This window comes from Anoplopoma fimbria, chromosome 6 (assembly GCF_027596085.1).
Source record: "Anoplopoma fimbria isolate UVic2021 breed Golden Eagle Sablefish chromosome 6, Afim_UVic_2022, whole genome shotgun sequence".
Classification (NCBI taxonomy): Eukaryota; Metazoa; Chordata; class Actinopteri; order Perciformes; family Anoplopomatidae; genus Anoplopoma; species Anoplopoma fimbria.
In genome coordinates this window covers 54,512-69,441 of record NC_072454.1, presented here as the reverse complement: position 1 = coordinate 69,441, position 14,930 = coordinate 54,512, and the positions used below count along the sequence as shown (strand labels likewise).

The following is a 14,930-nucleotide window of genomic DNA, read 5'->3' as shown; positions in this document are numbered from 1 at the left end:
GGTCTCATGGGGTCTCACCATGGTCTCTCACCGGGGTCTCTCTCGGGTCTCAATTATACCAGGGTTCTCACCGGGTCTCGGGAGCCCTGCTGAGGTCTCTCTCGAGGTTCTACCATGGTCTCGGTCTCGGAGCCGGGTCTGCATGGAGGTCTCATGGGTCTCGGGTCTCCACTCGGAGGTCTCATGGTCCGGGGTCTCGGGTCTCACCATGGTCTATACCAGGGTTCTACTGAGTCCCATGGTCTGCTGAGGTTCTACTCGGGAGGTCGGGTCTACTGAGTTCTACTCGGAGTCCCTACTGAGGTTCTACTGAGGTTCTCCTCTGTTCAATTATACCAGGGTTCTACTGAGCCCTGCTGAGGTTCTACTGAGGTTCTACTGAGCCCTACTGAGGTTCTACTGAGGTTCTACCGAGGTTCTCACCATGGTCTGTTCAATTATACCAGGGTTCTACTGAGCCCTGCTGAGGTTCTACTGAGGTTCGGTCTGAGCCCTACTGAGGTTCTACTGAGGTTCTTCTACCAGGGAGGTTCTAGGTCTGTTCAATTATACCAGGGTTCTACTGAGCCCTGCTGAGGTTCTACTGAGGAGGTTCTACTGAGTTCTACTGAGGTTCTACTGAGGTTCTACTGACTCTGTTCAATTATACCAGGGTGAGCCCTCTGAGGTCTCTGAGGTTCTCGACGTCTCCGCCTACTGAGGTTCTCTGAGGTTCTCCTCTGTTCAATTATACCAGGGTTCTACTGAGCCCTGAGGTTCTACTGAGGGTTCAATTATACCAGGGTTCTACTGAGCCCTGCTGAGGTTCTACTGAGGTTCTACTGAGTTCTACTACTGAGGTTCTACTGAGGTTCTTCTCCTCTGTTCAATTATACCAGGGTTCTACTGAGCCCTGCTGAGGTTCTACTGAGGTTCTACTGAGTTCTGAGGTTCTACTGAGGTTCTCTCCTCTGTTCAATTATACCAGGGTTCTACTGAGCCCTGCTGAGGTTCTACTGAGGTTCTACTGAGTTCTACTGAGCCCTACTGAGGTTCTACTGAGGTTCTCCTCTGTTCAATTATACCAGGGTTCTACTGAGCCCTGCTGAGGTTCTACTGAGGTTCTACTGAGCCCTACTGAGGTTCTACTGAGGTTCTACCGAGGTTCTACTCTGTTCAATTATACCAGGGTTCTACTGAGCCCTGCTGAGGTTCTACTGAGGTTCTACTGAGTTCTACTGAGCCCTACTGAGGTTCTACCTGAGGTTCTACTCTGTTCAATTATACCAGGGTTCTACTGAGCCCTGCTGAGGTTCTACTGAGGTTCTACCGAGGTTCTACTCTGTTCAATTATACCAGGGTTCTACTGAGTTCTACTCTGGGCTAGTGTGCTTCTGCTGTGGTTGGTTCTACCGAGTTTCTACTGTGGTACAACTTGTCTCGAGGTCTCCAGTGTTCCTGCAAGTACTACTTGTATTCTTCCAGTGTTCCTGCAGTAAAAGTACTACTTGTATTCTTCCAGTGTTCCTGCAGTAAAAGTACTACTTGTATTCTTCCAGTGTTCCTGCAGTAAAAGTACTACTTGTATTCTTCCAGTGTTCCTGCAGTAAAAGTACTACTTGTATTCTTCCAGTGTTCGTGCGGTACAACCTGGGGCCTGGTGTGCCGGTGGAGCTGCAGGAGGAGGCGAGGGTGGAGCAGCTGAAGGAGCTGGTGGGGAGTCAGCAGGGAGTCCGTCCGGAGCTCCTCAGGGTTCTGTTTGCTGGGAGGGAGCTGAGGAGCTCCTTCACACTGCAGGTGAGGAGGAGCCACTGAGAGAAGAGACAAAGAATTACAGCACAAGGAGGTGGAGTGCTCACCTCCTCCTTGATACTTTTTCTTGTTATATTTACTATTAACTTCTTCATTCTCTCGTCCTCTCCCCATCTCCTCCTCCTTTCCTCCTCCTCTCCTCCTCTCGTCCTCTCCTCCTCTATTCCTCTCCTCCTCTCCTTCTCCTCTCAGGGTTGTGACCTCCCAGAGCAGAGTACCATCCATGTCCTCCTCCCTAAATCTGGTTCCTCCCCCTCCCAGCTTCTCCTCCTGCAGGAGCGCCTGATTCGGGGAGGGGAGGACGAGCAGAATGCTCTGACCAGGCTGGACCTCAGCTCCTCACACCTCCCCTCCACCTCCTCCGGCTTGGCGGTGATTCTTGAGGGGAGTGATGGTGGAGGAGAGAAAGGAGCAGGAGGAGGTGACAGAGGAGCAGAGGAGGTGACAGAGGAGGTTCAGGCTGCAAGTCTGAAAGGTCAGTTAATCTGGCCACAGTGTCTGTACCCCTTCAGTATGTCAGTACTCTAGTAGTATTTCAGTACCCCTTCAGTATGTCAGTACTCTAGTAGTATTTCAGTACCCCTTCAGTATGTCAGTACTCTAGTAGTATTTCAGTACCCCTTCAGTATGTCAGTACTCTAGTAGTAATTCAGTACCTATGCAGTATGTCAGTACTCTAGTAGTATTTCAGTACCCCTTCAGTATGTCAGTACTCTAGTAGTAATTCAGTACCTATGCAGTATGTCAGTACTCTAGTAGTATTTCAGTACCCATGCAGTATGTCAGTACTCTAGTAGTATTTCAGTACTCCTGCAGTATGTCAGTACTCTAGTAGTATTTCAGTACCCCTTCAGTATGTCAGTACTCCAGTAGTATTTCAGTACCCATGCAGTATGTCAGTACTCTAGTAGTATTTCAGTACCCCTTCAGTATGTCAGTACTCTAGTAGTATTTCAGTACCCATGCAGTATGTCAGTACTCTAGTAGTATTTCAGTACCCCTTCAGTATGTCAGTACTCTAGTAGTATTTCAGTACCCATGCAGTATGTCAGTACTCTAGTAGTATTTCAGTACCCATGCAGTATGTCAGTACTCTAGTAGTATTTCAGTACCCCTTCAGTATGTCAGTACTCTAGTAGTATTTCAGTACTCCTGCAGTATGTCAGTACTCTAGTAGTATTTCAATACCCTAGTAGTATTTCAATACCCATGCAGTATGTCAGTACGTTAGTAGTATTTCAGTACTCCCAGTAATGTGCATAAATGGGACATTAATTCATAAAGATGGAGTAGAGAAGAGGAGAGAGGAGCTCAGTGTATCCTAGGTAGTCCCCCGACAGTCTAGGCCTATAGCAGCATATCTAGAGCTGGTTCAGGTCTAAACTATAGACCTGAACCAGTCCTAACTATAAACCTGAACGAGTCCTAACTATAGACCTGAACCAGGCCTAACTATAGACCTGAACCAGTCCTAACTATAGACCTGAACCAGTCCTAACTATAAACCTGAACCAGTCCTAACTATAGACCTGAACCAGGCCTAAATTTGGACCTGAACCAGTCCTAACTATAAACCTGAACCAGTCCTAACTATAGACCTGAACCAGCCCTAACTATAAACCTGAACCAGTCCTAACTATAAACCTGAACCAGCCCTAACTATAGACCTGAACCAGCCCTAACTATAAACCTGAACCAGTCCTAACTATAAACCTGAACCAGCCCTAAACTATAGACCTGAACCAGCCCTAACTATAAACCTGAACCAGTCCTAACTATAAACCTGAACCAGTCCTAACTATAGACCTGAACCAGCCCTAACTATAAACCTGAACCAGTCCTAACTATAAACCTGAACCAGCCCTAACTATAGACCTGAACCAGCCCTAACTATAAACCTGAACCAGTCCTAACTATAAACCTGAACCAGTCCTAACTATAAACCTGAACCAGCCCTAACTATAAACCTGAACCAGCCCTAACTATAAACCTGAACCAGCCCTAACTATAAACCTGAACCAGTCCTAACTATAAACCTGAACCAGTCCTAACTATAAACCTGAACCAGCCCTAACTATAAACCTGAACCAGTCCTAACTATAGACCTGAACCAGTCCTAACTATAAACCTGAACCAGCCCTAACTATAGACCTGAACCAGTCCTAACTATAGACCTGAACCAGTCCTAACTATAAACCTGAACCAGTCCTAACTATAGACCTGAACCAGTCCTAACTATAGACCTGAACCAGTCCTAACTGGAAGCTGGTTCCACAGAAGAGGAGCCTGATAACTAAAGGTTCTGGTTGATGTACTTTTTGAGAACCACAAGTAACCCTACATTCAGGGAGCACAGCCCCAGTAGTATTTAAGTGCTCCTGCGGTATGTCTGTACTACAGTAGTATTTAAGTAGTACTCTTCATGAATCAGTAGTAGTACACTGATTGTGTGTACTTGTGTGTACAGGTGTGCGTACCTGCAGTACTTTCTTTGTGTACTGTAAGAGCTGTAGGTCGATCCAACCGGGAAAGCTGAGAGTGCGTTGCAGCAGCTGCAGACAAACAACTCTGACAATCAGCAGGGTGAGTCTGTTTTAGTCCAAAAACACACATATATTTGTTTATTTATATATATATATATATAAAAGATTTAAAAATTATATATATATATATATATATATATATATATATATATTTAAAAAAAAATGTATATATATATAAATAAATAAATAAATATATGTGTGTTTTAGTCCAAAAATACACACATAGATAGATAGATAGATAGATAGATAGATAGATAGATAGATAGATAGATAGATAGATAGATAGATAGATAAGATGATATGATGAAGGTGAAGGTGATGTCCCTGACAGTATCAGTTGTGTCCTCTCAGGGTCCGTCCTGTTGGGACGACGTCCTCCTCCCCGGTCGCGTCCATGGCTTGTGTCAATCAGACGGTTGTCACAGTAACGAAGCGGTAAGGGGCCGTCCGAGTTCAGTGTGTCTGTTAACGTCAATTCATCCAGTGGCATTCTGGGAGATGTAGTGTCTCCACTGTGTGTGTGTGTGTGTGTGTGTGTGTGTGTGTGTGTGTGTGTGTGTGTGTGTGTGTGTGTGTGTGTGTGTGTGTGTGTGTGTGTGTGTGTGTGTGTGTGTGTGTGTGTGTGTGTGTGTGTGTACAGGAGTTCTACATGAAGTGTGCGTCCCATCCGACCTCAGAAGACGAAATCTCACATGGCCCTCGACCTAATTATGACCAACAGCAGAGACGTCCCTGTATCGCCTGCTCCGACATCATGTAAGACACAGTAACACACACTAACATTCAGTTCAGTAACACACACAGTAACACACACGAACATTCAGTAACACACACAGTAACACACACGAACATTCAGTAACACACACAGTAACACACACGAACATTCAGTAACACACACAGTAACACACACGAACATTCAGTAACACACACGAACATTCAGTAACACACACAGTAACATTCAGTAACACACACAGTAACACACACAGTAACACACACAGTAACATTCAGTAACACACACAGTAACACACACAGTAACATTCAGTAACACACACAGTAACACACACGAACATTCAGTAACACACACAGTAACACACACGAACATTCAGTAACACACACGAACATTCAGTAACACACACAGTAACATTCAGTAACACACACAGTAACACACACAGTAACACACACAGTAACATTCAGTAACACACACAGTAACACACACAGTAACATTCAGTAACACACACAGTAACACACACGAACATTCAGTAACACACACAGTAACACACACGACCATTCAGTAACACACGAACATTCAGTAACACACACAGTAACATTCAGTAACACACACAGTAACACACACGAACATTCAGTAACACACACAGTAATTCAGTAACACACACAGTAACATACACGAACATTCAGTAACACACACAGTAACACACACGAACATTCAGTAACACACACAGTAACATTCAGTAACACACACAGTAACACACACAGTAACATTCAGTAACACACACAGTAAGACCCTCACATCCTCTGTCAGTATACACACAGTAACTTCCTCCCTGTCGCTCTCTCTGTCTCTCTCCCTGTCTCTCTCTCCCTCTCTCCCTCTCTGTCTCTCTCCCTGTCTCTCTCCCTGTCTCTCTCCCTGTCTCCCTCTCTGTCTCTCTCCCTGTCTCTCTCCCTGTCTCTCTCCCTCTCTCCCTCCCTCCCTGTCTCTCTCCCCCCGTCTGTCTCTCAGGGCTGTGGTCCTGGTCTTCCAATGTTCAGAGCGTCATGTGATCTGTCTGGACTGTTTCCATGGTTACTGTCGGACTCGTCTCAATGAGAGACAGTTTGTGTCTCATCCTGTGATTGGCTACTCGCTGCCGTGTGCTGGTGAGACTCAGTGTGACATCATTGACTGAGCGTGTCATCAATACAATAAATCAAAGTGTGTAACTATGACGACAGATGTCATAATCATTCATAATAATAAATATTTGTGTCTCCAGCCGGCTGTGTCGACTCTCTCATTAAAGAGTCGCATCATTTCAGGATTTTAGGAGACGATCAGGTGAGTGTTTGCTCCTCCTCTCCTCCTCTTTCTCCTCCTTTCTCCTCCTCTCCTCCTCTTTCTCCTCCTCTTTCTCCTCCTCTCCTCTCCTTTCTTCCCATTTCCGGTGAGCGTTAGTGGTGGTGGTGGATGTGCGAGTGGCGCAGAGTTTTGAACTGTTTTCTTGTTGGGTTTTCTACTGGTTTTCATCACCTGTCTAATGTGCATGATCAGGTGAGTCTCTAACAGTTTTACTGGTTTGTGTTCGAGTGTTAGGTGGTTGTGTCGAGGGGGTTTTCAGGAGGAATGGCGTCCTCCGAGACGCCGCCTCCGTCAATCCGGCAGGGAGTGAGATTAGTGTTGTTGATAACAGTGTCACTGATAGAGGAGGTGTTGTTGATAACAGTGTCACTATAGAGGAGGTGTTGTTGATAACAGTGTCACTCTAGAGGAGGTGTTGTTGATAACAGTGTCACTATAGAGGAGGTGTTGTTGATGTCACTATAGAGGAGAGGAGGTGTTGTTGATAACAGTGTCACTATAGAGGAGGTGTTGTTGATAACAGTGTCACGTCACTGTGGAGGAGGTGTTGTTGATAACAGTGTCACTATAGAGGAGGTGTTGTTGATAACAGTGTCACTGTAGAGGAGGTGTTGTTGATAGCAGCGTCACTGTGGAGGAGGTGTTGTTGATAACAGTGTCACTATAGAGGAGGTGGTTGAGCGTCACAGCGTCACTATAGAGGAGGTGTTGTTGATAACAGTGTCACTCTAGAGGAGGTGTTGTTGATAAGTGTCACTATAGAGGAGGTGTTGTTTATAACAGTGTCACTATAGAGGAGGTGTTGTTGATAGCAGCGTCACTATAGAGGAGGTGTTGTTGATAACAGTGTCACTCTAGAGGAGGTGTTGTTGATAACAGTGTCACTATAGAGGAGGTGTTGTTGATAACAGTGTCACTATAGAGGAGGTGTTGTTGATAACAGTGTCACTATAGAGGAGGTGTTGTTGATAACAGCGTCACTATAGAGGAGGTGTTGTTGATAACAGTGTCACTATAGAGGAGGTGTTGTTGATAACAGCGTCACTATAGAGGAGGTGTTGTTGATAACAGCGTCACTATAGAGGAGGTGTTGTTGATAACAGCGTCACTATAGAGGAGGTGTTGTTGATAAGTGTCACTCTAGAGGAGGTGTTGTTGATAACAGCGTCACTATAGAGGAGGTGTTGTTGATAACAGCGTCACTATAGAGGAGGTGTTGTTGATAACAGCGTCACTATAGAGGAGGTGTTGTTGATAGCAGCGTCACTATAGAGGAGGTGTTGTTGATAACAGTGTCACTATAGAGGAGGTGTTGTTGATAACAGCGTCACTATAGAGGAGGTGATAACAGTGTCACTATTGTTGATAACAGTGTCACTATAGAGGAGGTGTTGTTGATAACAGCGTCACTATAGAGGAGGTGTTGTTGATAACAGTGTCACTATAGAGGAGGTGTTGTTGATAACAGCGTCACTATAGAGGAGGTGTTGTTGATAGTGTCACTAGAGGAGGTGTTGTTGATAACAGCGTCACTATAGAGGAGGTGTTGTTGATAACAGCGTCACTATAGAGGAGGTGTTGTTGATAACAGCGTCACTATAGAGGAGGTGTTGTTGATAACAGCGTCACTATAGAGGAGGTGTTGTTGGCTGTCGGTGAGCAGGTAGGACACGATAAACTCTGCTTTGCATCCAGAATGAATAAAGCAGTGGTGGTGTTCTTGAAGGATGTGTCTGGTGTCTATCAGCTGGTCATCAGGGACACATTGGTGCAGGCGTCCCCGCTGTCAGCTACCTCCACACGGATCACCATATCAGGTGTTCCTCCGTTTATCCCGAACGAGTCGTTAGAGAACGAGCTCCGTAGGTTTGGGAAATTTGCCAATGGTCTAAAAACAGTGAGTTTGGGATGTAAAGATCCCAAACTGAAGCACGTTCAGTCTCTGAGGCGGCAGGTGTTCATGTTTCTGGACTCCCCGTCACAGACACTGGAGGTTTCCTTCAGAGTGAAGCACGGTGACGGGTCGTACATGGTGTATGCCAGCTCAGGACAGCTTAGATGTTTTGATTGTGGAGATGTTGGACACAAACGGTTCGCTTGTCCACATAGACAATGAGCTCAGGAATTACCAGCAAGATCAACTAGTTCTTGGTGGTGATTTTAACTGCTTAGATTTTACCGTAGACAGGACCAGTGAGGAACCCCATCCGCAATCATCACAGAGCCTCAACAGGGTCATCACACACCTGGACCTGTTAGACACATGGAGAATAAAACATCCACAATCCAGACAGTATACATGGGTGAGGGTCAGCAACAACAGGGTTAATGCAGCCAGACTAGACAGGATCTACATTTCACACAGTCTCAGCTCCAGATTACTCCACAGCAGTATAACTCCAGTGGGCTTCACTGACCACCACCTCATCACTGTTGATCTGATCATTACACCAGGTCAAAGGGGCAAATCCTACTGGCTCTTCAACAACAAGCTGCTGCAAGACAGTGCTTTCTGTCAGAGCTTTGAGAACTTTTGGCATCAGTGGAAAACCAGGAAAACTGACTTTAGTTCTCTGAAGCTGTGGTGGGAGGTTGGAAAAGCACAAGTTCGTGTTTTTTGCCAACAGTACATTTCCCACTCCACTGCTAAGATTAAGGCAGCAGTTCAAGAGCTGGAGGTCAACATCAGGGATATAGAGGAGGGACTACACAGGGACTCAGATCCTGCTGCTGGTCAACTGCTGCAGGAGAAGAGGTTGGAGCTGAGCTCCTTCCTGCAGGAGAGGGTGAAGGGAGCACTTGTCAGGGCTCGTTTCCTCCAGCTGAAGGACATGGACGCCCCGAGCTTGTTCTTCTTCAACCTGGAGAGATCGGTGTCACAGAGGAAGCGGATGACCTGCCTAAGGCTTCCTGGAGGCAGGGTGACCACCAGTCCGGGCGAGATGAGGAACCATGCCATGGAGTTCTACGCTGACCTCTTTGGGGCAGAGCAGTGCAACATGGAGTGTCGGCAGGAGCGCCTGGAGGGGCTTCCTCAGCTCAACCCGGAGGAGAGAGCTGCTCTGGATTGTGAGCTGACTCTGGAGGATCTGACAGCTGCTGTCAACCACATGGCATCGGGAAGGGCACCAGGGATTGATGGTCTATCTGCTGACTTTTTCAAACGTTTCTGGAATCCCCTTGGACCTGATTTGTATTGTGTTCTAGTAGAGTGTTTCAGAGCAGGATCTCTCCCTGTCTCCTGTCAGTGAGCAGTTCTTTCCCTGCTGCCAAAGAAAGGCTTCACTTAAGAACTGGAGGCCAGTTGCCCTCCTCTGTACAGACTATAAGGTGCTTTCCAGAGCCTTATCAAATAGACTGAAGGACATCCTGGACTTAGTTGTGAACCCAGACCAAACCTATTGTGGACAACATTTTTCTCATGAGAGACACTTTGGATCTGTGTGTGAATGATAATGTAAACTTTGGGATTGTGTCTCTGGATCAGGAGAAAGCTTTTGACAGGGTGGATCACTCTTATTTGTTTTCTGCACTTAGGGCTTTTGGTTTTGGTGATGGTTTCATGGCTTGGGTTGGTTTATTGTACAGTGGTGCTCAGTGTTTGGTGAAGACAGGGGCAGGGCTGAGTCGGCCAATCCCTGTACAGCGAGGGGATCAGACAGGGTTGTCCTATTTCAGGTCAACTTTATAGCTTAGCCATTGAGCCCTTGCTGTGCAGGTTGAGAGGTCGGCTCAGTGGTCTCTCACTGCCGGGGTCCTCCAGTCATGACCGTCCTCCTACTGTATCTGCTTATGCAGATGATGTATGTGTTTTTGTCTCCAGTCAGGAGGACATTCATGTTTACAGGACACCGTGTCCTCTTACGAAAAGGCCTCATCAGCACGGGTGAACTGGGCTAAGAGTGAGGCCTTGTTGGTGGGACGGTGGAGGGATCAAGCAGTGCCCAGTCTGCCTGGAGGACTTGAGTGGGGGAAAGAGGGACTGGAAGTACTGGGAGTGTTCTTGGGCACAGACGGCTTCCAAGCTAAGAACTGGGAGGGAGTGAAGGAGAAAGTGTGCGCTCGGTTGTCTAAGTGGAAATGGTTGCTACCCCAGCTGTCGTATAGGGGAAGGGTTCTGGTTGCCAATAACTTAGTCGCCTCAACTCTTTGGTACAGACTTCTCGCTCTGACGCCACCAAGGGGCCTGATGGAGGACATCCAAAGAGCCATCGTGGACTTCTTCTGGTCTGGCCAGCACTGGGTCCGAGCAGCAGCTCTGTACCTGCCGGGCAAGGGCTGATTGACATCCAGTCAAAAATTGCCTCTTCCAGACTCCGGACAGCTCAAAGACTTCTGTACAACTGTGGCCCAAGCTGGCTCGACACAGCTCGACTGCTGCTGAGGAGAGCCGGGCGGTTGGGCTACGACAAGCAGCTGTTCCTCCTGCAACCGGAGAACCTGGACCTCACTGGACTTGCACCTTTTTACAGCTCCGTGCTGCAGGCATGGCAGATACTCAAAACCACACGCGCCACCATTGAGGTTCCTGGAATGTGGTTGTTTGAGGAGCCTTTGTTCTTTAACACCTTTCTAAAGGCCAAAACACTGCAATCTGCCAGCCTGGAGCCGGTCTCAGAGAGGCTGGCTGCACCAAACTGGGCCATCTGTTAAAGATGACAGCGACATCGGTGGACGACCTGAGAGGAAGCAGCAACATCACCTCCGTCAGGCTGATCTACATCACCTCCGTCAGGCTGATCAACATCACCTCCGTCAGGCTGATCTACATCTCCTCCGTCAGGCTGATCAACATCACCTCCGTCAGGCTGATCCACATCTCCTCCGTCAGGCTGATCAACATCACCTCAGTCAGGCTGATCAACAGAGTGGTGGAGGAAGTCTGTGCCGCCCTATCGGTATCCCAGAGAGCGTTTGTCGTGAACCCGGAGTACTGTTTCCCCTCTCTGACAATCACCCCCTCTGTGGGGGAGTGGCAGGAAGGAGAAAATCAGTTGCTCACTTTTATAACCCCACACCTGGACAAGTGTCAGGACTTGGGGGGGGAGCCGTCTACCACACCTGCGTCAAGGTTCGGAACTTGCGCTCTTTGGCAGGGATGAAGGAGTCGAGGTGGACTGAGTTCTTTGGTCCAGATGTTTCACTAAAGGCAGCTGGTCTCTGTACAAGCTGCCCGTTGAGAAGCGGACAGCAGACCTCCAGTGGAGGGTTGTACACGGAGCGATAGCTACGAACAGATACAGAGAACCTTGATCCTGAGCTGGGGGAGGGGTGTTTGTTCTGCTCTCAGAGCGAAAATCTTCTACATTTATTTGTTCAGTGTCCTCGATTGTCAGCTATGTTTGAACTTTTAAAAAGGTGGTTCCAGGGTCTCGGGAGATGTTTTCTGTTATTTTGTTCATCTTTGGTCCGCAGTATTCTGCGAAGAGGAAACACACACATACTTTGATGAACTTTTTATCTGGTGCCTCTAAGTTGGCCATCTGGCTGACACGGAGGAACCGGGCTCAGAGTGTTGGCAGTGTGGAGCTGGTTCTGGTTCTGAAGGGGCTGCTGAAGGCCCGACTCAGGGTGGAACATACTTACTACCACATGATGGACAATGTGACGGCCTTCTGCCGCATTTGGGTTGTTGGGGGGGTTTTATGCTCCGTGGGGGAGGAGGGACAGCTGATCGTTAATCTGTGATCAGTCTATCTTTTTTCTGTGCTTTATGAATTGTTTGATTTATTTACGTTGTCCAATGCAGTAATATAGTGTCTGCCTGCAATGAAACAATAAAGGGACTTTAAAAACCTCTCCTCTCTCTCCTCCTTCTCATACTAAAACACAACTAAATACTAAGGTTTAGTAGCTCTTTCATCTAAATGGAGGATACAAACTCACTTTTGTCCTTTTTCATCTTATTTATCATAAACTTTTAAAATCAGCCTGTAAACTCTAATATTTAGATTCATATTTAGATTAATGTTTGGATTCATATTTAGATTAATATTTAGATTCATGTTTAGATTCATATTTAGATTAATGTTTAGATTAATATTTAGATTCATGTTTAGATTCATATTTAGATTAATGTTTGGATTCATATTTAGATTAATGTTTAGATTAATATTTAGATTCATGTTTGGATTCATATTTAGATTAATATTTAGATTCATGTTTAGATTAATATTTAGATCAATATTTAGATTCATATTTAGATTCATATTTAGACCTGGGGTCTGCTTGTGTTCCTCAGTATGGGCGGTACCAGCAGTACGGGGCCGAGGAGTGCCTGCTGATGAATGGAGGTCTGATGTGTCCGTCACCTGGCTGTGGGGCGGGGCTTATCCCACCTGAGGGTAGCAGGAGGGTGCAGTGTGACAGACAGCTCGGCTGTGGCTTCGTCTTCTGCAAACACTGCAGGGAGGAGTACCATGAGGGGGCGTGTCTCACTGGGCAGACCCCGCCCATTGCTGAAGCCTCTCAGGTGAGCTGACCAATCAGGTACTTTTAATGTATCCTGCATGACATCATAACCTCAATGAACAACATCATACATGACATCATAACCTCTATGAACAACATCATACATGACATTATAACCTCTATGAACATCATTCATGACATCATAACCTCTATGAACATCATACATGACATCATAACCTCTGAACATCATACATGACATCATAACCTCTATGAACATCATACATGACATCATAACCTCTATGATCTCCTCTCTTCCTCCTCCTCTCTTCCTCAGGGTTTCATGGTGGAGGAGGAGGCGTCTCTTAGAGGGAGGTGGGATCGAGCCTCCCTACTCCTCCTGCAGGAGTCGACTAAACGCTGTCCTCAGTGTTCGGTTCCTGTGGAGAGAGACGGTAACCGTTTACTCATCAGTCTCAGTACTGTTAGTCCTGTAAGAAGTACTGTATGAAGTACTGTATGAAGTACTGTGTTGTCTCCCCCTGCAGGCGGCTGCATGCACATGCGGTGTCCTCTGTGCAGAGCCGACTGGTGTTGGCTCTGTGGCGTCTCCTGGAACACAGAATGTATGGGGAACCACTGGTTCGGATAAAAATCAGCAGCTTCACATCTCCTGCCGAAAATCTCTCGAGCAGCTATGATGAGCAGCTGGGAATCAAACCGCCGACATCTTTGTTCATTTCTCCTTTAACTTGTATAACATGTTGATAACATGTATAAGTATCAACGTTTCCTTTGCATTCTCTGTCTGTCAGAATCAAAAAATCTGTTTATTAGAATACATAAGTCAGATTGTTCTTTTTGCCAGTGGTTAAATGTTTTTAAACCAAAGATGAAATAAAAACTTTATTTATCTGTGAAAAATCAAACAGACAACAAACAAACAGCTTGATGGGATCATTTCTTCTATTTTCAAAATTGAGTCAGTACGTATAGAGTGCATAGTCCTGTCCAAGTCATGTGACCTTGGAGGAGCTCCTTTATGGTCTAACATGAAGTCATGTGACCGTGGAGGAGCTCCTTTATGGTCTAACATGAAGTCATGTGACCGTGGAGGAGCTCCTTTATGGTCTAACATGTAGTCATGTGACCGTGGAGGAGCTCCTTTATGGTCTAACATGTAGTCATGTGACCGTGGTGGAGCTCCTTTATGGTCTAACGTGAGCTTTTTACTTTACACTTTAAACATCATAAAAGTGGAGTTAATTTGTGAAGATTATGTTGATGAACAAAACCTGTAAAATCATAAACATTTGTTTTACACAGAGATAATTTTCTGTAATAATCCAGAATCTAATGGAAGAATCTCATTGGCTGTTTGTGGAGGGAACCAGTGATGATGACTTCCTGTTGGACTAAGACCCACTCTGCCTCTGATTGGTCAGTTCTCGTTGCCTTTGTTAGTTGGGTTGGTCAGGTTTGGTTAGATTAAGGTAAGAATGTCAGGGAAAGCCAATCAGCTCTGCGGTGGTCTCTGGAGGTCTGAGGAGGATCACAAACTGAATTAGACCAGCGTGAGACACTGGAGTGTTAACATATAGCTCATGTGTCTCAGCTGTCCCAAAGGAGGACGGTTGGTTTTACAAATTCAAAGTTTATAAAACTATTTCTGTTGATGCCGTTGGTTTCATTCAGATTCTTCTGTTTTATGAAATAAGTCTGTTTTGTTCCACCTGAGACTGGGACCTGGACCTGGATCCTCCACCCACTGATAAGATGAACCATAAACCTTTTAGCATGGCAGCAGACTGATAAAGGTCACCGTCAGCTGTCTTTATGGTTTTGTTTTGTGCGGCTGAAGCTCAGAATTCCGACAGATCCAGATCAGCTCAGTCCTTCAGTATCACGCGGTGAAGATCAGAGACAATTCATGGCTGATTTGAGTTTTTTGTCCAGAATCGAGGACAGAAGGTACACAACCTTGAGACAATTCTGACAGGTCTGGCAGGTTTCAGGAAATCTATCTGGGTACAGGAAGTCAATCAAGTCCCGACAGTCCAACAGATTTCAGAAGTCTAAGCAGGTTTGTGGAGGTCTGGCAGGTTTAAGAA

At 46.2% G+C, this 14,930-nt stretch overlaps 1 protein-coding gene across 1 annotated transcript; it reads left to right on the top strand.

Annotated features, from left to right (window-relative positions):
* Positions 1 to 114: 114 nt before the first annotated feature.
* On the top strand, positions 115 to 13,747 carry prkn (parkin RBR E3 ubiquitin protein ligase). The gene is given in 14 exon segments (XM_054600693.1): positions 115 to 251; positions 447 to 536; positions 1,587 to 1,776; positions 1,984 to 2,266; positions 4,259 to 4,374; positions 4,686 to 4,769; positions 4,975 to 5,025; positions 5,027 to 5,060; positions 5,063 to 5,090; positions 6,076 to 6,212; positions 6,329 to 6,390; positions 12,653 to 12,883; positions 13,157 to 13,274; positions 13,368 to 13,747. Coding segments are annotated over 14 exon segments (1,665 nt in total). The 3' UTR covers positions 13,472 to 13,747.
* The last annotated feature ends 1,183 nt before the right edge of the window (positions 13,748 to 14,930 follow it).